This window comes from Rissa tridactyla, chromosome 5 (assembly GCF_028500815.1).
Source record: "Rissa tridactyla isolate bRisTri1 chromosome 5, bRisTri1.patW.cur.20221130, whole genome shotgun sequence".
In the NCBI taxonomy this organism is placed as follows: Eukaryota; Metazoa; Chordata; class Aves; order Charadriiformes; family Laridae; genus Rissa; species Rissa tridactyla.
The window spans coordinates 38,859,212-38,883,799 of NC_071470.1; the positions used below are offsets into that span (position 1 = coordinate 38,859,212).

At 45.1% G+C, this 24,588-nt stretch overlaps 1 protein-coding gene across 5 annotated transcripts in view; it reads right to left on the reverse strand.

The window, feature by feature from the left end:
* The window catches only part of SLC4A11 (solute carrier family 4 member 11), a 100,039-nt gene that overhangs the window by 56,148 nt on the left and 19,303 nt on the right, over positions 1-24,588 (reverse strand). For all 5 annotated transcript variants that reach the window (XM_054202958.1, XM_054202955.1, XM_054202957.1 and 2 more), the window contains exons 3-4: positions 14,541-14,693; positions 4,258-4,304 (exon numbers count right to left, since the gene is read on the reverse strand). In XM_054202958.1, coding sequence (XP_054058933.1) covers positions 4,258-4,304; positions 14,541-14,693 — 200 coding nt within the window. The remainder of the gene's footprint in view (positions 1-4,257; positions 4,305-14,540; positions 14,694-24,588) is intronic.

The following is a 24,588-nucleotide window of genomic DNA, read 5'->3' on the forward strand; positions in this document are numbered from 1 at the left end:
GCAACCCGACCCAGTTCTTCTCAGAGCGGGAACCATCTCTCCCCGATGCTCCCAGTTAGGAAGCCTGAAGGGGTAGATGGGGAATGCCATCCGGCCCATCACCTTTTTTGACACTTCTTAAATTTCTATTGTTCCCATTCCCACGGAAGTTTTCTTCCTTTGTGCATAACATCTAGCTTTGAATCAACATGTGATAGGAAGCCAAAAAAAGACAGCAGAGGCTGATACTGTCTCAGCTCTCTGCTGGTTCCCTCTGCTGTCCCAGACTTGCTGTCCTTGAGATAAAAGAAACAGCCACACTGTATTACAGAACCTCATCTCCTTTCTGTATTTGCAAGCTGTGAAGTTTGTTAATTGAATGATCAAACTACGAATGCCTTGTTCCCGTTTCACAGTCCTTGGAAATACACACACACAGTCAGCACTCACAGTACTGGTCAAGAAGGACTGACAGTCCTGTCCTCTCCTTCAACAGCTTAAAACTGAGAAAGTGGGAACTGCACTTTGTTATATGGATCTTCCTTCCGATAGAAAACCAGCCAAGCTTGAATTCATGTTGTTGAGGACCAGATTGTCAAGATACATTTAAACCCTCAGATCCCCTTACGCTCAGTAAACTCCACAACCAGGACCTTGGCACATTCCCCCGCAAGTTACAGGACTATCTCAGAGCCTGACTCATGGATCCCCTCCTCTCACATACCCTCTCTACTTTTTCCATTTATAGCCTAGACACGGGGGGGGGGAAATACTAATATCTCACTAATTACTGTAATTATCACAGCAACTATCAAGTTGTCAGTACACATCCATTGCAATTAGCACTGTTTTACTTTGCATCAATCACTTCTTACACAGCATCCTTGAGAGGGAGGATTCTCTGAAGGATTTTGGCTCCCACCCACAAGGCTTTGTTACCACCTGCTCTTGGGAGAGGAGACGGTAACACAACTATGTTACAGCTCCTCCTAAAAGAGGCCATATAACTACAAGTGGCCAAGTCAGTCTCAAATCATTACTGCATGAGAGCAAATTAAGTCACCTATCACCATCTGTAACACTGGTATTCATGGCATCACCACATGACCAGCCACAATCTCCCAGAGGTAACTCATTTCACAGAATCATAGAATGACAGGAGTTGGAAGGGACCTCTGGAGATCATCTAGTCCAATCCCCCTGCCAGAGCAGGGTCACCTAGAGCAGGTTGCACAGGAACGCGTCCAGGCAGGTTTTGAATGTCTCCAGAGACAGAGCTCCACCACCTCTCTGGGCAGCCTGTTCCAGTGCTCTGCCACCCTCCAAGTAAAGAAGTTCCTCCTCATATTTAGATGGAACTTCCTATGTTCAGCTTCTCTGGCATGCAGAATCCAACCCAGAATGTAGGTTCAAACAGCAAAGAGGCCAAATGACCTAGACAGGTTTTAACAAGGTAGACAGCAGAGGAGATAACCTTCTTCATACCTCTATGGGTAAGAGCATCAGGAGTGACATAGTCCTGTGCTGAGGAGCTTTCAAAAAGCAAGAGCTTTCAAAAAAGCAAGAGGGGCTTCGTCTCACCAACTTCCCCCACACATGAAAGAAGCCACCAGAAGCAGAACAATAGAAGGAAAAAGTTGAGGCATAGCAGAAATGAATCAAAGGCATTCAGGAGAGGGCTGTTATCTGCCCACAGCATCCCAATCAACACTGATCCTCCAGTGAGCTGTGCATGACAGCATCATTTGCTTGTTGTGGCAGGACAGTGCTTTCAGTGGCTTACTGCAAGTCATCTCCAGCTCTGACACAGGCTTCAGACAATGCCTTGTGTAAATCACTTTCCACACCTCAGCCTTGGTTTATTCCCCTGCTTTTGGTCCTTTACAGGAAATAAAGATAGCTATTGCCCCTATTATCCCTCCCATAACAGTGGGGAAGATATACACATTAAACATTGCAAAGCAACCAGCCACCATGAAAAGATATAAATATAATCACTCCCTGAGAAAAAACAAGATCAAATTAGTGGCAGCACTGCTACAGAAACACCTCAGAGATAGCTCAGAACAGAACTGTTCTAGTCAGGACACACGCTGGTTTCAAGAGAGATTAATCACTGCTCCTTCACAAATATTTTTAGCTAGATAGTCAAGTCACACCAGGATACTTCATGCTGCAAACTGCTTAGCAAGAAACCCAAGACAGCTACCCAACAGCCATTTTAATTGCATCGAGTATCCTTGATTGCAAAGCTGCACTTTGCATCATGGCAAAAAACAGAGGCTGTCATGCCAAAGGGGGAACACATTGAAACAGCCTCTCCTGACTTCAGGTAGGCGTCTTGGCAAACCACCATAAGACAAAGTTCCACAGCTCTCAACACTCATCAAGAAGGCCCCAAAAAGCAAGTTCTCTGCTGGGTGGCTGCTCTAGATACCACCTCCACTTGCAGACACTGCAAGAACCTTACAAGAAGGGCATCCAAAAAGCATCTCCTTAGCAGAGCTCTACCTGTGCTGTGGCCATAGTCACTCAAGGCAATTCCCTCAGAAACACACCATGTGGTCATTAAATAGTTCAAACCATGTCAAAAAGCTTCTCCTTATTTATGCCTACCAAGTGCCATGCCAGATAGCAACTTGCCAAGACACAGATTGCCCTTCCAGTTCTCCCAAACAGGCACAAGAACCATAGGCTACCACCAGAGATAAGGACAATCTAGCAATGAAACATTTTCTTCTAGCAATTCCCCCTTCCCAGACACATGGAGCCATCTCCTCTGTGACTCAGGTCCTAATTTCCTTTGCATTTGAAGTGCAAAATTTCAACTCGTCGTCCCTGGAGGCAAAAACTGGCAATAGCATCTTCTCTCAAGCCCTGCTAAAGCATGCTAGCTCTCTGGTATTTGTTACTCAAGAGCACACTAAAATGCTCAAGCATGAACTATAGGTCAGAGAAGCAGGAATCCTACAGCTCTGAAAAGGAAAAATAAAACAGAAAAGACACTTATGTGTTAGCAGTTTCCAACTATTTCTTATCAGAGGCATATCCTGCATTTGGGCTTAGAATTTGCACTTTAAGTGATTAAGTTCTTAGGTTACTTTCAGTCAAGTGTATACGACTTAGAGAACCTTGGCACTAGTACTAGACAAGACAAATTATTGACAAAGACGTTTCCATTCCTGAGCACAGAATAGCTTATTTTAACTTCTATGACTTAATACCAATGTTTGTGGTGTTTTGTGGTTTGGTTTTTTTTTTTGTTGTTGGTGGTGGTGGGTTTGTTTTATTGTTTTTTCTTTAAACTTGAGGGGAAGGTTTCTTCTACTCTTTTCCTCCCTCTACTAATTCAGGCAATGCTGAAATACCTTTTCAGGATTTGAGCCATCTTAGAGGTGTGAAGGAAAGCAGAGTTAGAGCTCTCCGAGCTTCCCTAAAAAGCCCCCAAAGCTTTGGTATACAGATTTAAGAACCCAAGTTACAACCTTCAACAAAGCCCACACTATATGATTTACCAGGATCAGTGGTGCTACAAGTTTTCATGCAGACAGCCAGCCCCTCCAACTGGCAGACGAGGCAAGTCAAGACAACTGAACGCCATGCCTCACAGCCCACAAGACCAAGACGGCATGTAGTATTAAGTATCAACCCATTTCCACTCAATATACTTTCTGTGTACTTTCATAGTTGGAGGTTTGTAGTAATACAGCCTATACAAGGATGGGCTGGTTTTTTTTTTTTTTGCATTTCTACCTTATTGTTATTGATATACAATCTCAAGAGCAAGTGTAAACCAAGCGTTGTTTCCTAATCATACTCCTAGACTGTGTTTCCAGGGAATTCATTCCTGCTGAACCTTGTGAAGGCAGATCTGATTAGCTGGAATAAACAGGAAACCAAGTCACAGCAGTGTCTATTGGGTGTTTCTGCTTTCGGCTCGAGAGCAGCTCAGCAGTCTGAATCTCTACGGTATATACTTGGATCCCTTTGCAGGCAGCTGCAGAAGAGAAAGTGATTAATTAACCCGTCAAGGAATTGTCTGAGACAAAAAGCAGTGGAACAATCAGAACTACAGAGAAATTGTTTGGAGAACAAGTAGCACAAGGCCTTTACGGTTTAAATAGAGACAGAGGAATTCAAAGAAAGAGACATTAATACGCCTTCTGTTTAGGCCAGTAAAAACCACCTTCCCACCCCCATGGAGTGTTTCAAGATCCTTTTCTCTGCTTCTAGATAATGAAAAAAAACACAACTCTATCACATGGCATCCCTACTTACCTTCCTTGATGTGTGCAGTAACACGCAGCCAGCACTTTCATTTTCAGCTGTAAAAGGGGGGGAAAAAAGTCATATCAGAAAAGTGTTACTATTGCAGCTACTTGACAGGCAACAGGAAACAAGCAGAAGGCTTAGAACAAGGTGAAGTATTGCCCTTTTGGCAGAGGATGATCTCTAGAGAAAAACAGAGATTCAATTTTTACAACATTTCCCATTTTGGAAGTGTCGACCAAGCACATAAGCAGCCTTTGGCATTACTTGTGGCTTGCAGCCTTTTCTGTTCATGTTTGTTTGGTTTTTTTTTCCAGATTCCCTACATATTTTAACTCTTCACTTCTCCCCCCACCTCCCCAAAAAAAGTCTAACTCATAATCCTTTAGGTAATCATTTAATCCGATGCATCGTTGTTTGATAGATTGAGGCTAGGACTGCATGAGTCACGCTCGTTTGGAAACCATTCTTGTCCTCGTTAAAGAGTCAACAATAACACCCAGGCACTTCCAAGGGAGCAGGCTGCGAGAGATCGCACGCAGCGACTTGAAGATGAGCACATTAATGTCCTGTCAACTCACCACGCTGCCTCCATAAATCTAAGTGTAAAGCAACAGAGCTCTTGGGAAAGAAAACTGCTGTTCAGAGACTATTAAATGTCACTTAATATGCACCTGAGATACAGGGACAGGGGTACCTGGGAAGTTCCCAGTTCAGACATTCAAGCAACAATATTAACATTTCTTAGAGTATCTATGAAGTAATTTTTTTGGTATAATCTAAAAAAACCAAATAAAACATAGTGGGTTTTGCCACAAGCCTACTCCATACTGCTTGCATCCAAGACAGCTTCTCTGTAGCGTCATTACTACCACAGGTACTGTCTGTGCATCCTTCTCCTTCAAAGTCCTCATCTTCACACTCTTCAAGAAAACCCACAAGACTGAGCTGCTACCAAAATTATAAATGAAACATACGAACAGTTTTCATTCAAGTGAGTGCAGTGACAGCATGGAAAAAACCCACTGAAGACCGAAAACTTTTCCAGAGGCCGAGCTGTGGAAAAGTACAGAGATGTAATACAGTTACAGCTATTCAGATGAGGTTTTTGCTTCCTTTCCAGATCTGGACTTTCAAATCCTAACCTACAAGAACTGCTGTAATCCCATTTCACAGGCTGACCACACACACCAGCACCTTCGAGCCCAGCCCTGTTACTCTCCAAAAATAAGCTGATGATGCAATTCACAGTTCATGCATTCATGACAATACAATGAAAACACCAGAATTCTAGAAGAGTAATTTTTTGCACTCTGAAAGCTGCTTTAACCAAAACCATCCCTGATTAAACAGGAATTCAAGTCTCATCCACAACAGGGTTAAAAAGCTGCAACTCAAAACTGGGAGCAGAGTTGACTGCAGTAGAGAAGAGGGAAAGGATTGCCCTTCTCTCCCACTAAACAAAATGGTTCAGAGGCTTTGGTTACATCACCTGACTTCTTCCAAAGTTCACTTGGATGCTGTGCCTGTGATTAAAAGCATCACTTAACTAGTCAAGTCTGCTGGTGCAACAGTCCCAATTATTACAAGCTTTGACACATCTTTTGGAAAACACAAGCTGTTTCATCTAAAAATGCTATTTATTATTAAAAAGCAAGCACCCAAATAAACTAAAACATCAAGCGTTTTCCCCAGGCTCTTACATTTGTAGTTCTCCAACACTCACTTACTCAACTTACAGCCTAATTACACATGCAAAAGCATGCTGGAAGATTTGGAAGCCATAAATATTCATTGAAGAGAAAACATGTTTTGGTTTTTCTGCTCTTGCAAGAGATAGCTCTAGAGAGACAAAAAACACCCACAACCCTGAACAATAACAATCACGTGCTAAAAGAGAGATCTGCATATCTGCAGTCTGTCCTCACGGATACATGCAAAACACAAAAGAAATTCATGTTGTCCTTTTATCATGCAGCAACTCTTGGTTCCTCTTATCAGTTTCAAGCATGTATCAATCTTGGATGGGCACCGGAGTGCTACTTTATCAACACAAGTAAAAACATTTAAATTACATCTGTTGGACAAGGATCTTTCAAACTTCTCAAAAAAGCTGTTCTGGGTACAGAGGTGATGCTTTGGAAGGCCCAGAGCCTCATTCATCATTTCATCCAAGAAACACGCCACTCAGACTTGAACCAGGGAAAGGAGACAGCTGGATATGGCCAGCCATCCTGGTTCCGGGCTGTTATCTTAAGGCCCACTTGAGTGCTATAACATTACTTAGAGATAGTAGCAAAACCACTGGAACATGAACAATGGGGGGAAAAAATACACAGACTTCCCAAGTGCTGTTCCGCCTGGCTTTTGAGCCACCCATTTACTTACTGAAGGGGAACCCACTAGACAACGCAGGATAAAAACCTGCATGAAGTTGCCCGTGACACATCTATTGGGAGATAGCTTAGCTAAAGTCCAAAACCAACCACCCCCAGCCTGCCACCAATTTTTTCCTCCTTCATGGAATTACCACTGCTTCCCTCCAGTTATGGAAGAGCTGAAAAGATGCAACACTCTTGACCCCTGCACCTCCATGGAGAAACCCTCAATGGGGAAAAAATGGATACAGAAAACCATGGATTCCCCCTCTACTGACAAGGAAGAAATCATCCATCGATCATCAGTTATATCTCACTACCAGGAATAACAACTAGATTTCACACCTGAATGTCAGGATTAAACATACTTAAACAGAAAGAAGAGGTCAGGGTCATGTAAAATTTCTATTTCTATTTTTGTGGTCCTCCTTGCTGGTCAAAGCAGGCTGCAAAAGTCTATTTTAGGCAAGCTAGCTAGCTACGGGCATTATTGTCTCTGTCCTCACACATAGTTAAAGTAGAGCTGCCAGGGGTGGATGACCTTATCTGATAGGCTGTGCTCCAAGTTCTGCCCAGGGGAAAACCAAAAAGCCAGCAACGCATCTCCGACATCCCCTGGCAGCCACATCAAGGCGACACGCACATCCCGAATTTCTAGGATGTATGCACACAAGCACGCAGCATTACCGAATACGCTACAAGCTACTCACTGGGAGGTCATTTCAGTTGTAGCAACACTGATAAATTGCAAACATTAGACGTACACTCGTGGCCTCATGTCAGCACATTCAGAGCCCTGCCAGGGCACTGTGGCAAACCTCCATTTTTTTATTTCCCACCATTTGCAGAAGAACAGGACCTGTGCAGCTTTGACAGGAACATGGAGATTTAGTACTTGGACACGAGAAATGCAGCAGGTAATTTATTTACTATAGTCCAAAGCGATTTCATCCCCTTACATAACATCCTTGAGAGCAACCCAGAGAAGTGAAATTCCCTCCCTGCTTCCCCTCCACCCCCTGTTAAGATAATGACATCTTCTACACAAAGACAACCCTGAAAACAAATCTGTGAAAGTCATACGCTGAAGTTTAAGGCTTTTCACCTTTTGCCTCAAGAGATCTCCACTTATGATCCCCTCTCCATTCCTTCCCTTGTACAGGTCCCCAGTGCTGCCCTTAATACCTGAGAAGGCCCAAAAGTCTTCAGAGCAAATCCACCACCGGATGTCTGCAGCATATTAACACCATTTTTCTTCGGGATAAAGGAGTGGAAATTGGAAAGCGGGAACTTTTTGGCTGTGCAGGTGTCACTACATGTTACTTTAGATCTATATGCACTTCCCAAGGCATCTGCATGGTAGATAGGCTAATAAATCGGAGCAGAATACTACATTAGCACTTCCATGATTTTCTCAGAAAAATATCAAAGATCTGGCACGAGGTTTAAGGTCTGACTTCATCGGGTTTTATTATTAAAAAAGCTATTTTATCTGGACATTGGTGATTTCTTCAGGGGTCTGAGCAAACCTAAGCCTCAGTCACTTGTGCTGAACCACACTGCGAGCAGCAAAACCTTCTACTTTTAGAATCTGTTGCCATAAAAAAAATAAATAAATAAAACACATCAGCACATGGCACAAAAGGAGCTTGTTAGGAGCAGCGGAGAGGCCTCTAACTTGTCACCGGCAGAGAGGGATTGCACCAGCAGGATCTCAAAGGGATCCTTTGCTTTGCTGTCCTGCTGTGGCTGTGCCAAGTCTGGACTCACCCCTATCAGACTTGATAATTTCGGTTAAATGTTATTTGATAAACAAACATGTACCAACTACCCCACATCCCCATGATAGCGTGGTGCGCTGACCTGCAGCAGAAAGCCTAGAATCAGCTGGGTTCATCCCTCTTAAGCCAACACCCAGGTTAAAGGCAGGTGGAAATAAGCAACAAGCTGCAAGTTTCTGGAGCAGGCTGGAAGGAGCAGGCAGGGTGGGGAGGAAATCCTCACCTGAGTAACACTCAGCACAGACATCACAATGGCTGGGCAGGTGAAGGACTATCGCCTTGCACTTCTCTCTGGCCATAGGGGAGGAATTGGAAAGAGAGGCGGGCAACACAGACAGACTGACCAGAGCTCTTGCACCGGGGCAGGGACAAGATAAGAGTGCTGAGCGCTGTGTCATTTGTCACACCCCTCAATGCCTCAGACATGCACACACTATAAGAGCAAATTTCTTATTTTTTTTTCCTCCAAAACTGCTTCAATAGGTTTTGTCATTAAGTTTGAGGGGGAGGAAGAAGGTGTATTTTTTCCATGCCAACTGGAGGGACAGGGCACTCAAAACCCTGGGGAAAGCTGCCCTGAAGCAAACCCAAGATGAAGCACCTAGAAGGGAGAACACTGCCTTCGTGCAGAACCACCCACACTACTCAACCCCCCTGCTGTCCCCGCACCTCCCTTGGCTTCGTTAAGCACCACTTTGAAAACACCCTCGCCAGGAAATTCAGAGGGAGGCCATCTCCCCCCGGCACACAATTGGTGTATCCACTTTCCATTAGAGTATAGGAAGCTTCAGGAGCCCAACATCCCACGCTGACATCAAACTGCTAAAACAGGAGTTATCAGATGGAACGCGTGGGTCAGCATTGTGCCTCGAGACATAAAAAGGACCTTGGTATTAATGTGAGGAAATGTGACTATCGTGTGCAGAATGATACCCATTCAGGCCCAGACCACTTGTCTCTGGACGCTACTCTCTCTGGAATATCCTTGGCGCCAGCATCTAGCGTTTCTCCTCGTCCCCTTAAAGAAAAAAGTCATCTCGGCAGGGGCTGGGCCATGAGTTAGAGCACCATGTTTTGCTCGGAGCAGCAGCAGCGGGCGTGCACGTGTGTGCCTCTGGAGCGGATTACAGGAAACTGTTGATTCTCTGTATCTAGGAATGATCAGTTGTCCAGAGGGTGGAACAGGCTTTAATTTCTCATGAAGCGTAAATCGTGTTCCGTTATTTCCCCCACACACCCTGACAACAAAGCCACATCCTGCTTTCCGATTGGCTTTTTGCTGCCATCAGGATTTTGCCTTCTTACCCCCAAAAACTGCTTCAGGCACCTCTCTGTAGCTAAAACCACCAGTACAAGCATCAGCTCTAAGTGGCAAAGCCTACTGCTAAAAGTTGAGCAGCTATAGCTCCACAAATCCCTGATAAATTGCACCCAAGTTTAGGAAAAAGTCCTGTGCAAACCCCTCTATTGCAATCTGGGGAAAGGAGGAGAAGGAGAATTGTTTTAAAATCCCAAGCTGCAAGAACGAGGTCCAAAGAATTGTTTTAAAACCCCAAACTGCAAGAATGAGATCCAAACAATGAAAATATTTGCCTGGCTGATTTAAGGGAGCTGCCAAGAAGATAAGAACACTGCAACCGCCAGCAAGGCTGTTACCCTGCACACTTTGCAGACCCACTGAAACAAATAAGGTTTGTGTCGCCTGTCTGCCAACTTTAAGGCTCAACCTGAACCAAATTGCTGTATTCATTTGCAGAGATTTATTTTTAAGCATGCTGCAGATAAAGCAGCAGGTGGTTGAATCCCCTAGTTCAATGGTTCTATGACAGGCTGAAGGGATGAAGGTATGTACACCTGCAGCCCAGGCTCCAGAGGGATTTATGGAAAAGCCCATGTATAAAACGCAAAAATACACTCAGTTTCACATCCAGATAGCACTAAGACAGAAGGGTTAATATACTTCTAGACAGGTGAGAGAACAGGAAAGCAGTTGTAAAACCACGTATGAGCCTGCAAGCCACTAAACAACTAACATGGCAGCTATGAAATAAGCAGGGCTTGTAGCACACCAGTCCGGAGAGGAAAGAGCCCCCTGCCAACTGCACGCCAAACTCACTGATGCTCCTCATCCTCTCTGGCATGAATTCCCAGGGACCAGAGCATCAAGCTGGATTGCCTACCGGCAGCACAGGAAAGAATGTCCCTGCTCCTGTTCTGGGGGGCTCCCTCTCCAACCTCCGGCAAGGGTGTCAGGGAAAAGAGATCTCATTTGGGGCAGGAATGCAGTACTGACTCCAGCAAAAATACATACAACAGGGCACAGACCGTGCATTTTACTTATACACATTTATTTTGACTTAAGTACAAGTCTCAGTCCCTCTAAAAACCATCCTGATCTTTCCCCCCCAAAATGCAGATCCCAGGTCCAAAAGCATGCAGCTTCAGATAAAGACCCACCGCCATGTTGGAGCTACTAATATTTGCTGAAAACGGACCTTGCCACCAAAACCTAAGCTAGAAGGATGACAGGCAGAAGAGAATAAAAAAAAAAAGCTTCTCATCAGGTACCACAAAGAAGCAATAAAACACCCAAGAGAAAGGACCCAAGCATCAAGACCGAGAAGCATTTTAGTGTCTGGGCATCTGCACTGATTTGGGCTCAGTATTCCATGCAACAGCAGCCAATATTAATTAAAACTGAGACAGGCCATACCCTTAAACCCTAGATTTCTTCAAGCTATCCTGTTTTATACACATCTGTGCACACACAGCCCAGCATTTTATGACAACGGTTAATTGTCAGAATTTTATGGGCTGTGCTATGTTTTGTTGGCTCAATGTTTAATCCCACGCAGTGATCTTTTTAAAACAGAATTACAGTAAAGTGCATCCAATTATGCTCATAGTGAGTTGTACATCCATCACATGGAGATTAACAGCTCGACAGGATGATGGCAGAGCTGTCACTGTGTCTGTAATTCCATTTACATTGCTTGCCAGCACCCAGACCCTAGGGTACCAACTCATCCCCTCCCCAGATGGGATTTTCGGATCTTTTAGGTGGGCAGCAACCTTGCAGCAGCTTACCAGAAAAGATCTCCAGCAGGAGAGAATCTAGAAACCACATACAGCCAAGACACCGAACTGTGACAACCAGAACAGGCATGCAGAGGCTCACATATCATAGAGCAGCTATTTATCTTGTTTCAGGTCACCTTAGAGGTCTTTCCTGCTGGGCATAGAGCAAATGCATTTTGTGCAGCGAGTGCATTTCACACTAGGGAGCAAATCAACACAGGCAGCACTGGAGAACCCTCTTTGCAGAAGATGGCCCGTGGTCAGTCCCTCTCTGGCCACACGGCAACCGTCCAAGCCCCAGCAACTGTTGCAATGAGTTGCATGACACAAGAGGGCAATATCGAGCCCTCTGGCACAAGGAGGCCTTTCAGCTCAACAAAGGTTTCACCCAAATTCAAAAAAAGCAAGAAAACGGGATGGGGACAGAAAAATGTCATTCCCACGCTTGCTTTTCCACTGTGTTTAAACAGCACCAGAGGATCTTGTAGGATCCTGGAGCACTAGCTCCCCTTGGGGGTTGGAGATGAAGTGTTTGGGGGAATATCTTTCATTGCCTGGACAAGACCCGCTTTCCCTCCCTCCCCTCTCTTTTCAGCTTGTCTTGCTGGAGACAGGCACTGCAAGTGCTCATCTCCACAGTTCTGTTCCAGGCATGCAAAGACTGAATATAAAAATGAAACAACCAGAGAGCAGCAGCAATGCAAGGGCATTTCTGAAAAGCGTCCCCTTGTAGAAAACAAGGAACAGTACACTCCCAGACATACCTCAGCCACAGCATAGTTAAACCTCATTTCTGGAAAGAGCTTAGGAAACTTGTGAAGAGGGTATTTTTTTTCAGCAATTCAGACTACTTTTTTCAGAAGAGCTTAAGAGGCTCATCTCAGCCACTTTCAACCACCTGAGGACTCAGCTGTCCAGGAGGATCAGCTATGCCCTGTGCAGCCAGAGTCTGATTCAGTATGTATAAAATCAACTCTGGAAGATGCTTCATCAAAACGACCTCTGAGAAAGAGCTGACAGCCTAGATGACTCAAACCCCGGAGTCTGAGGAATCCTATGCCTGATGATAACAGGGAAGAACCTGGATTTTGGTTACCTGGACCACTTTGATGCTGTCATGGGAAAAAATTAAAAGTAAATCTCATTTCACACCTGCCCTTATTGAAAGTCTGGACTTTAGTTCTGCCTGAAGCCCATTTTTAAGACTTCTATCCTCACATTTGAAAGGGGACTCCAGTACATCAGAAGTCCATTTTCCCTTAAAAATCCTAAGCATCTCAGCTGAAGAAAAAGGATACAACTAATACCAGCACCAAACATCAGTGCTTGAGGGAAATAAGGAGGCCTTTTTTGTCCTGTTTTGAATGGAAGGGAAAACACTTATGAAAAGCCCAGGAGGACACACAAGGCAAGTCAGCTTCTTCCAACACAGAAGAATCCACAGTACTTGCATTCCTCATCCCCAAACAATGCACCCCACGGCATTAAACCCAGACTTGTCATAGCAGAGTACAGTTCCCCTTATATCTTTCAATTAAGATGGCATTTGTAAAAATGCAGGCTTGAAAATTGCTAGATATTTTTCTTAAGTTAAAGTCACTGCTCAAATTCAAAAAGTAGCCTTCGAGATAGTCAGAGGTCCAGGCCATGCCTATTCTGCATTGCTGTTTCAAATAATTGCTCACTATAGATCAATTGGGATTTGCTTGTAATCTAAAAATAACTTTGAGCAAATTTAAAGGACTCTGTGATACTGTGACGCCAAGGATGATCCAGAGCCCTTGCATTTAATTTCCAAAATAGTCAGTGCCCACACAGGCAGGCTTCAGTCTGCCTCCAGCTGCCAAGATGAAACCCAGACTGTTGCCGCGTCCCAGAGGCTGCATTTTCCTAGGCACATACCACTAAAGCCAGGTTTTGCTAGTCCTCCTCCTTCACCATTTAGCATGTGCCTTACAGAAGATGTTAAAATGGTGGGCTAGAGGCAAAAGCAACCTCTAGAGCAATCCAGGGATTTAATTCCTCAATAGCAAGCATTTTAGATATGTATCTTCACAATTTGTGTTAACTAGGCTGTTTGAAAGTCCCTTCCATCTCGGTCCCCATGTTGGACAAAGTTTCTAAAGGATGCTGGCTTGGCAGGGAGAGTACACAGAGAGGAGTTTTGAGCAGACACGTCTATCTGCAACATGACTGCACAACCACTTCCTCTGTGGCCACTTGGCCTATACGAACGAGCCAAGCCACCACTCAAAGCTGACACTGCGGCTGCCTGAGGTTGGAAGCCCCAGGGGTGCATTTCGCTGGTGGGTTCACCCCCAGGCCCACACGGCACTGCAGGCACCACAGCCAGTAAATGCCATCCTGCTCCCCCGCATGAAGCTGCCTTGTAGCAGGCACAGATCCCAGTAAAGCATACCTGGGGGCTCTCGGCACTTGGGCCCTCACCTGGAGGGAGTAGTTCGTATTCGTAAACAGAGCATGACACACAACAGCACTTCCTTGCACTGCAGACAGAGCTGATTTTCTCGTTTTTCCTAGCTGCTTCAACACAGCAGGTATAGGGGTTGCTTGCCTCTGATTAAACCCAAATGGCACACCTCCAGCCCCAGAAGTCCCTGTGCACTCTTCCCTTGTCAGCTGCTGCAGAGAGCAGCAACTGACTCGAGCAATCTACAGCTCCGACTCACCTCCAGCATTTCAATTAAGAAGTGATCAAAAAAAATAATTCCAAAAACCTTGGGAAGCCCCAGAGCCACGTTCAAGTTGTCTTACAGGGACTAACATGCATCAAGAATCACAATTTCTCCCTAAAAACTACTCTCATCCAGCAACAGCAGCGAGAGCGACAGCAAGGCTGCAGGCCCCAAAGTTGAGGCCTTGGTTTACAAGGGGAAGGAAAAAGGAGTCAGGAATGCTTCATACAGATGGCTGAAGGACTGCTCGGCAACTAAACTTTTACTAGGTTTTCCTAAATACAATAAAAAACCCCTCCAAGATTTCGCAGCGAGCAGCAACAGTGCCTCGCAGCTCCGTTTTGGGGGGCAGCACTCACCGGTGGCGTTTGGCGGCACCTCCAGGTTGACGTTGACGAAGAAGCGGATGCTGTCCCCCGAGACGATGGAGGAGTTCACCGCGTCGAAGAGCTCCTCGCCCGCCGTCTCCTCCTTGGTCTCGCAGCCATCGTCCGTGTCACACTTGAGGTACCCTGCCAACGACATGCGGAGGGCAGTTAGCAGGGCTGTGGGGCCAGGGCCAGCGGGCTGCGGGCATACCCACCCATCATGGCCGCCGAAAGCTGCAGCAAGGCCTCAGGAATACCTGGGGCCTTTGCCAGGGGCTTCTCTTATCCCCTCGCCTGGTGAGGGGCTCAAAATTATAAAGCAATCGGTTCTGGCACGTTTTGGGTTGGCCTCAGGCGTACATCCAAAGGGTCGCTCTGGAGCCTGGCCAGGCGACAGCACAGGCTTCGCCCACCAGCCTGCTCACCGAGCCCATGGAACGAGTGGCAGACCCAAGGGGGCACGCCTTGCTCCTCTCAGATCAAAAGAAAGCCAGGATGAAAACTCTTACTGGAAACCATAAGAAAACCACCAAGCGGCAACCCAGAAGCAAGAGCTGCCACAGCCCCAGCCCACCCCAAACGCAGTGTGCGTTCATCAGCTCAAGTCAGCAGCAGCACAGCCGTCTCGCTTGTGGTTCAGCAATTTGAAACTGAAGAGGGGGGAAAGGAAAAAAAAAAACAAAACGATGTTTCCAAGGAGACACCTGATATGGACAGACAGACCCACAGCTCCCCAAGGGGCAGAGGAGCAGGTCACAGGAGGCAGCAGCACTGAGAAAGCGAGACAAGTTTCTTAATTACAGCAGACAACTCCTTAGCCTTTCGCAACGCTTCTAATTAGAGTTTAACCTAGCCTCATTCAACAGCAAGCTGGTTCACTGCAACATTTTATTATGAAGCAGCTGGAGGACTCTTGTGGCATATTCGTGTATCATGTTTAATTAGGAGAATTAGGGACATTATAGAATGTCAATTTTTACATTACCAGGATTATTCAGCAGCTTCTACCCATCTTCTGACAAGTCTTTTATGCCTAATTTGAAGCAGGAGGGATATATTTCATTAGCTTGCTTTAGGCACTATGGCAAAATGAAAAGGGTGAGCTTCAAGGCAGAGGCTTGAATGGAAACTAAAATATTGATGGCTTTTTTTACAGCCTCGTATAAGCAAATGTAGAAGCAGCAGCAGCTAAGAGCAGCACATGCAGTCTCAGAGGGATCTCAAGCCAACAGCTAGCCGCCACAAAAAAAACAAGCCACAAGCAGGGAGGCCACAAACAGGAACTCAGCAACTCAGGACAGGGGCTGCAGCGCTTCCTGCTGCGAGCAACATGCCAACGGGTGCTCAGCATCTCCCCAGGAGGGCTTGGAGGGTGCTAGGGGTTCAAGCCTTCAGGTAACTTCTGAGCTGCTTATCTGAGGCATGGAAAACCCAACAAAAAACTCAGATTAACACCCCTCTCCCAATCTCTGCCTCCTTCATCTACCCGCTTGACAGGAATAAATGTGAATTGGTCCTATCAGAACTACTTTGAAGGCTCCAAAAAGCTGCTGTCCCCAATCAGCCTGCCAGACAGCCATCAAAACACACCAAAGGTGCTGTCCTCTGCTGCTGGTGGAGCTTAGGCAGCTGTCTCCATCCCTGCATGATGGAAACTTGTCCAAAACAGACAGAAAGCAAGGTAAAGAGCATACAAACATAATGCCCAGAGTGAGACACTGAAACAGGTTGCCCAGGGAAGTTGTGGATGCCCCATCCCTGGAAATGTTCAAGACCAGGCTGGACAGGGCTCTGAGCAACCTGGTCTAGTGGGAGGTGTCCCTGCTGGTGGCAGGGGGCTTGTAACTAGACGATCTTTAAGATCCCTTCCAACCTAAACCATTCCATGATTCTATGAGTATCATGACACTGTGGGCACGACCAGGTATAAAACATCCACAAAGCAGCTGACATATGATAGGACTGAGGGACAGCCTGTGTCTTGGAGGGACGAACAAGAACCAGGCAGCATTGCCTGGTAGTTTCAGAAGTACCACAAAGCCCCAGGCAAGCATCTTAATCACAAGCAAAGGGTTTGGTTTCTCTGATATGCACAACAGACAGCATAAACTCTCCTGAAAGCAGAGCACCCACCAGTGCTGACAGCCCCCTCAATGCCACCTTGGGCCACCCTGCAAAGCAAAATCAGCCTGAGACAGGCTAAAAATGGTGATCCTGAATTTTCCATTTCAGCCCCCAGTAAGTTGTCACAACAGGTCCACAATTCTCCATCCTTCCCACTCAGTGGGGCGGACAGGAGGCACATAGGGGCAGGAGGGTTTGAGCACACAGCTCAGAGAACATCGTTAAGGTTTTCCCCACTGTCCTAATGCAATTAAGACATAGATGGGTAAAAGCCAAGCAGGGAAAACTATTTATTCACTTCCCAAGCCTACTCAAACTGGCTTGATGAGCACAGCAGTGGTGAGCCCTGAAAACGGAGACGGCTGGAGACAGGGGAGAAGAAGCACAGGAGCTGGAAGAAGGGCAAGGGTGGAGTAAGATCAGAGGGTTGGGCAGAGGTCAGCGAGGACTCTGGCAAGAAAAGCATCCTCTGTTCCTCCGTCTTTAGGGGAGGAAAGAGCAGAACAAAAGGCAGCCGAGCCTCATGTCCCTTGGGCAAGGGACGGACAAAACACTCAGCTTGCAAATAATCCCAAACCTGGGCTGTACAGGAACTGCACTCCCGGGCAGGTGTCTGCTTTCTCACTAAACCACCCCAAGGCTTCAAACCACTCCTGTTTTGAGTCCTTCAGCCTATTAGTCTGCCAGGCATTTTAAAACACGAGCAACTTCTGCCTGTCAAATGCAGGGTCACCTCGAGGTAAGAAGATGAGCTGTGTGCATGGCAGATGCACCTTCCCTTCCCTCTGAGCATGGCTCAATAGCTGCCTCCAGCCCTGGCAGCTGTTTTCCCCCGCCATCACCTGATGATCGCTGAGCGCCAACCCTGCTGCTTGAAGGGCAGCAGATGCCACAAGCAACAGCAGAAGTTATTCAGCTCCTCTGAAAGTTTGATTGGTGTTTTGCAGAAGTTCTGAGTAAGATCTGATGTGGCCATAGCACACTTTGTGTAAATATCAATCAGATTTCCATATGGAAGCAGAGTCTCAGTAACACTTCATAGCCTGTGCTATGAGCAATTGCTTCAGGGAGGTGAAAGGAGGTGTGGGGGGGTCTTGGACACCTCTGCTTACTGCCTCAAATTGGCTGTGGAAGAGCACAAAATTTCCAAAATGGTGCCTCCCCCATCTCTAACACTTCATATATGAAGGCAGCATTTGCTGAAGCACCATGAGCTACATGACAGGGTGAGTCAGACCTCAGAGCACAGGAAGCACCACTTCAGCCTGAATTATGGTCTAAAACACTAAAGAAAAGCAATTTTGCTGAGTAGGTGGCCAGAGTCAGGAACTGAGTTAAGGTTGGCTGAGGAGATCAGAGCAGCCCCTCCTGCACATTAAAGCTTGTGGTCAGGATGATTCCCTCTCAGTCTACCCTGCAGGACTCATAGCAAAGAGCAATGAAAAAGCATGAAAAGTGCACAAGGCAGGCACAATCCTTCAGTACTGCAGGAACAAAATCAACTTCTCACCCTGTGCAGCCATAAGTAGCAAATGCCTTGACCCTAAGTCCTCCTGTACCTCAGCCCATCCTATGCCACATGAAAATAAGCCATCCCCTCATTTTATGCAGGTGCTGGGAAGAAAAAAAAAACATAATTAATGCAATTTCTCTAGCCATTCCCCTCTAGAGTATCACCCCTTCCCCTGTAATTCATACCTGGCCCAGGCCTACCTTGCTTTAATATCTCAATATCCATCTCCATCCTTCTCTCCTTACTCTCATCACCTTCTCAGATCCACTTCACCTCCCCAGTCCTGCTGCTATCAACCCCCACACAACTCTGACAAGGTGCTTGCCCTGCAGCTATTTTGCTTTTGAGCTGAGTTTTAAGAGCCCAGGGCTCTGTCAGAAAGCGCAGTGAATTGAGCTGCCACAACCAGAGGTGGCATTACCTCTCCCTCTGCTGCTTTAGTGGCACCTGGCAGCTGCAGCTGGGGTAATAAAATCAGCAGAGTAGTAGTTAGCAAGAAGCACAACTTCAGCCACATCATGTATGTTCCCTAGAAAAGCTTAATTGCTCCGTGGGAGCAGCACTCACAGCCCAGGGGCTATAGACTTCTCCAAGAAAGCCAAAAATCTTAATCATCAAACTCAATTTCCTGGGAGAAAAGCAGCTATATTACTAACAACATCATCTCACATCCCAGGTTATGAGACTTATGCCAGACACAGCCCCAGCATAACCTCTCGGTGTGCCTCACGGGAGACAAAGCCAATTGTGTTATTTTAATCAACACCTGCATCTGCAAGCATGCACACTAACCAGGACTGCAAACGCATCTATGCGCACTTTGCTGCAGACTCAGTTCAGCACAGCAAGCCAAAGCATCTAAGGAGTTTTTGGGGGGAGAGTGGGTATTTTTCCTTTTGGTATTACGCAGATGTTGCACAGTTGTGGGCATATGCATGCTACATCAATTTTTTGTTTAGGCAGATAAATTGCTGCTACTGTCTTAGCAAAAGTTACATGGATGAGATAAGGTACATATCCATATAGCAAGATTAACAGGGCAAAATAGGAAAGCTAAGATCAAAGCTTGTGAAAAGTTATCGACCTCTGCCAAGTCTCTGCAAAAAAATACTGCCTTTATTCTGAAGGACCACATATGCTACACTAACACTCCAAATAGTCAAAGCAGTTTTCTGGAAACCACTGATTTTACCCTCAACTTTCACAGTAGTCTACACTACAAGTCTGGAAAAGTGTTCTCATTGATAGCACCTGCTTGCACAGCAATGCCTATTCCCCTCAGCCAAATCCAAGCCCCAGCTTCCCAAATCATGGGGTGCATCTGCTCTTTTTCAGAAGTGGTAGTTGCCCCCTCCCACGATGTCTCTTCAAAAAGCCAGAAAGCTAAAGTTAGATTAGAAGAGTTCTCTTGAGCTCATATGACTGGCAATCCAACGCTATCAGCGAATTATGCTAAAAGCCATCTCAGATTTCTCAAATGAGTTTTTAGGCACACAAGGCAGAAAACTGCAGGACAGTCCTTTTTACTGGTTTTGCAGAACAGCATTTGTGGCCACCTCACCAGAACATGGGAGCAACAGTATGCAATGTGCTCCTGCCAGATTCAGCAGCCTCACACACTTCACCCTGGGAGAAAGAAGGGCTTTCCTTCTAACATCACTGCTTTAGATATTTTTGCCACTGATCCTGATCAGAAGTGAAGTCCAGCGGTTGGCCCCACTCTTAGCATTTCAAGCCTTAAACCTCCCAGCTCTGCTGCAGTCAGTCAAGTGCAGCAGTTGGCAGGTTCTTGTTTTTGAAAAACCCAAGAGCTATTTGCACCCACTTTCTCAGAAAAATAATATGTCAAGTACAAAAGGACAACAGGAGCAATAACAACAATGTATATTCAATAGCTTTTAAAGGCAAGGGGGCATCAACTGGGATATTGGCATTATCCTAAAATCAGGTCTGGTTCTTTGAGCATCCCAATGCTCAGCTGTAACTTAGTATTAAGGAACTCAAGAGAGAATTAAGCCCTGTATCTGCCTAAAAACTAGTCATGATACTGGCATTAAGTTAAAAAAGTCAGCTTTATCTGATTTTTCCACCCGTGGATCTTCAACTTGCTCTAATCAACAACAGACACTATTTTTCAAGAAAGGCATGAACTTTTAATTAACCTGAGCTAAAGTGATCAGCCTGAGCTTTAAGCTATCAGAGTGCTTGCGTTGTTGCCCGAGTCCTGCAGGCTTGCAGATTCACTGCGTCACTGAGAAAATACCCAAATCCCCAACATTGGGTGCAAAAGGAAACTCAATTAATAATGGAGTCTCCACCTCCGTTTTGACCTTTACACTCTGCACAAAAACATGGACTCACGTTGCCTCCAAAGGTTAGATAACCTTACAGTTAGTTAATATTGGCAGGGATAAAACAATTGAAGGATTCAGGAGAGACTAGGAAGAACTTTGTACAAGTGTTATCAGTTCCCCAATCTGCACAGTATTTTAGAAAAAAAGAGTTTAAACAGCATGCCACTCTCACATGCTCAACCAATGCAAGCTTCTGGTCTCATCTCATATGCTGATTTCAGCATAATCACCTACTTACCAAAATAGCTCTCTGTTTTCAGACAAAAAAAAAAGAGGGCAATCGTATTGGTAGAGCAGTATCTTTTACGTAAATATTTGCCTAAATTTTACATGTTCCTGCTGAGGTTAAACTTCAAAGTTTGGGGATTACTTATTGTTTTGAATCACAAGAGTCTGAAAAGCAGTGGAAAAGAATTCCTTCCTTCCCAACAAATTATTCCATTTCACAGACAAGAACAACTAAAGTGCTGTAGCCACAGAGCAATACCCTCTGAAGGCTGCTATCAAGACACATTTTGCAAAGCTGTCTCCCACAAAATTAAAAATTTAAGCCACGCTGATTAAATAAAGCAGTTCTACATACAGCTGGATGCTTGCTAGAATTTTAAGCTTTTCCTTTCGTTCACAGTTGAGAGATTCCCTGGCAAGGCTCAGTGTTTTTGTCCTAAGCAGATCTACCCATCCTGTGGCAGGCAGCCACGTGGACATGGTTCATGCCAGCCCAGGAGAAGACAACTGGGGAAGGAGGGGTTGTCCACAGACTGTTGTTGGACTGCTGAGGGTTTACTGCTGACAACTAGTTGCCAAGAGCTTACATTCCCATGCTTTTGTTTGACAACCTCCTTTATTAAGCCAAATGTTATGGGTTGGAACAGGTAGACTAATGACTTCTATAGGTCATCTAGATGGGGTTTAGGGAAGCATCCTCCAATCCTAGCTCCTCCACAGGTAGCTTACAGGGCAGAAGAGCTGGGGAAGTGTTAGGTGATGCTTCTTGGCTCTTGAGCAGTCATTGGGAGCCTATCAGATATGGGTTTGCGGCCTTTTCGAGTAATGACCACCTGCGATGGAGATATCAATGCATTACCTAAGCTTTCAGAGTGCTTCGAGACAACAAATTAAACCACAACCTCTTCTTGCATAAAAAGAGATAGGAAGTGTCTAGCAGGTGAGCCACCAAGACCAGACCTGCATCCTTTAAGTAACAGATCCCTCCACTATTGGCCAGCCATAACTTCAGTCACATGTTTTCAACCCTACTTCGAGTCAGTCTTTTGTCATAAAGAGCCAGATGGAAACATAAAGTTTCCCCTGCCACTTCAGCAATAATTCATAACAGAACTGAAAGAACTGATCTGCTACAAAAAAAACCAACACAACAAACACCCAGGCACTTTTGAATTAATTCCAGTATTGTATTTTGCAGCCAGATTTCTAGGAAATGTTGTGTATAATCCAAGTAATTCAGTGGGGCTTTGTTTTTATTTTTTGTTTTGTTTTTAACAAAACACAGCAGCACGTGGAATTTCAGTTCTGTACCAGAACCCACAGAAATCAGGAGTGTTCGTTTCATTATAGGCCTCCTGATAGACACTTCTCAGAAATAAAAACCTGCAAGAGACCTGCAATTCACCCCCTTGGGCTCTCCATAGGTAGCAGTAGTGCATCTCCTGCTGGTAAACTGGGCATCTCATCAGGGGAAACCCATTGCGAAAGGATTTGTTTCACAAAGACATTTAGATTAATCTCCTAGTTCGGCAAACAATTCCAAGACAGATAAAGACAAATTTAAAAAAAGAAAAAAAAAAAAACACAGCACACATACCAAACTGAACTGCAAACTGAAAAACAAAAACAAGCAGATAAAATATATCCAAACATCCCAAGCCAGGCTGGGGCCTTGGGGCCCTTCAACACAACTGCAATTTATTGTGCCAGCAAAACCAATTAATAAGTCAGGGGAGACCAAGCAATGAGGGATTTGCTCTGGAAGACAAAAATTTGTGCTGCAATATCTGTTGAGCCAGCTTTAAAACAATGCAACAATTCAAATATCCCCAGCACTATACCGGGACTCCTTCCTTTGGATTTTGTAAGAGGAATTAGAAAGCCTCCGGTTTTGTGTTTTATCAGGGAAAGTTCTCGGGTCAAGTAAAAAGCTCATCGTACATCGGCAGAGTTCAATCACTTGCAGCTAACCCCAATGCCTTTAGAACTAATCCACTTGTAGCAGGCACTGGATACTCCCCCAAAACCACCACGGAGGGTGCAGGAGGCTGACAGCCAAGAGACAATGTGGGGCTTGATGAGTAGTTATTCTGAACATTGATTGCCGAGCTGCATTTCATCAGGACTCCAATTATCTTCAGGTTTAGATTGGGTCTACACAATCATCTCATTAGTCACTTAAATTTGCAAGTGAGAAAACTCATTTGACAAAACAACCTTGCTGTAGATTCAAGTAACTTAAACACACAGTGGGCTGGGCTCATGGGGCGGGTAGGGGGGACAGCAAATATTACTGGGCCATGCCAGATTTTGTTTATTTGGTTGTTCCACAGACTCAGAAGAATGAGTAAAAACATGGATTTTCATCGGCAAGATATGTCAGAGGACAACTATTAAAACTGACAATACACATGAATTGAAAACAGAACATGGCTAACAGCTGCCCTCGTACCTGCTGCCACTGCACTCTCCATCAGGAACTTCTAACCAGGCAGGCAAATTTATTTCCTTATTTTTCCTCTTAATGTTGCCTCTACAGAACAAGCTACTAAACAGATTCCCCCCCTCCCCAACTCCTCCCCCAGCCACAGTGCATGTATTTACTTTCTGCAATGCACTAAAGGCTACAAAAGTGGTCTTCAGTCAAGTTCTTCCAGCAATAGGGGAAAACCAGAGCATGCTGGAACTCATAGCTAAAGAAATGAGCTCCTTTGATTAACTTTCCAGATTTTTTGCCAGTTAAGAAGTTATCAAATAGGTTAGTACATAGTTGGGACTGTAACAACCCTCTGAGTTTCCAGAATATTTGTATATTAACATTCATCCACCAGAAAATCCTTCCTGGGCTTTCCTCAGCAATTAACAGAACAACAAATTATTAAATACTTCATTAAGTTCTTACGAACAGTAAATATCTAGGAGAGTCTTACAAAGCACTGTTCTGGTGCTGCAGCCAAGATTACCCTCACTACAATGGTTTAAACTAAAACTGAAGTCTCATCTTTTAAATTTTAGCATTGCTGTAGCTGCTATTGAGAACACAACAAGGCTAAGAAAAAAGCTGGCAGAGACAGACACAGTCTCTGAACAGAGACTCAGATGTGGTCAGAAACAAAAACATCCTAATTACTAAGGATACAGAAAGCCATATGTATATGCAAGATCTCAGGAGGAGATAAGGGGAAAAAGCTCGACTGTGCAAAAAGCAACAGTATCAAAAGATGTTTCTCTACTGAGAAAAGGGAAAAATGTAAGCGCTAAGGGAACCAACAGATAAGGTTTATTTTTTCCTTTGCCCCCCCAGCACACAGCTTAGGAGAATTTTTATTTTTTTATTTTAAAGGTGGGGCAAGGGCATCTCTTGGCCTCTGTAACGAGCTGGGAGATCTGAACAAGTGGTTCCAAGAAACAGCTTAATGATTACGCAGCTCCGTTTCAAAACAGGTAGTTTTGAAACTATGTGAAGAGGTAACTTCTTTCTCTACGGCTTCCTCCAGCTCTGATTAAGTTTTTGGGTAAGTCTTCAAGAATCCGAGTGCATGAAACTTCCGTACAGAGAGCCAAAGCACCGCTTCACAGAAGGATGTGAATCTGGCAACCCCCAAGATGTGCTGTCCATATATTCTGTGCAGAAGCACACAAGCCCTCAGTTAAATCAGGCAGTAGAAGGTGACTCATCACTCAACAGCATCTGAACTTTTTAAAAAGGTCAGTTTGTAATAAGGAACAAGAATGACAGCAGATTTGAGCGTGAAATAGCTAAGAAATCAACTGTATTCTCAGTTACAATTAATACAGCCCTCAATACCGCATGCAGGTT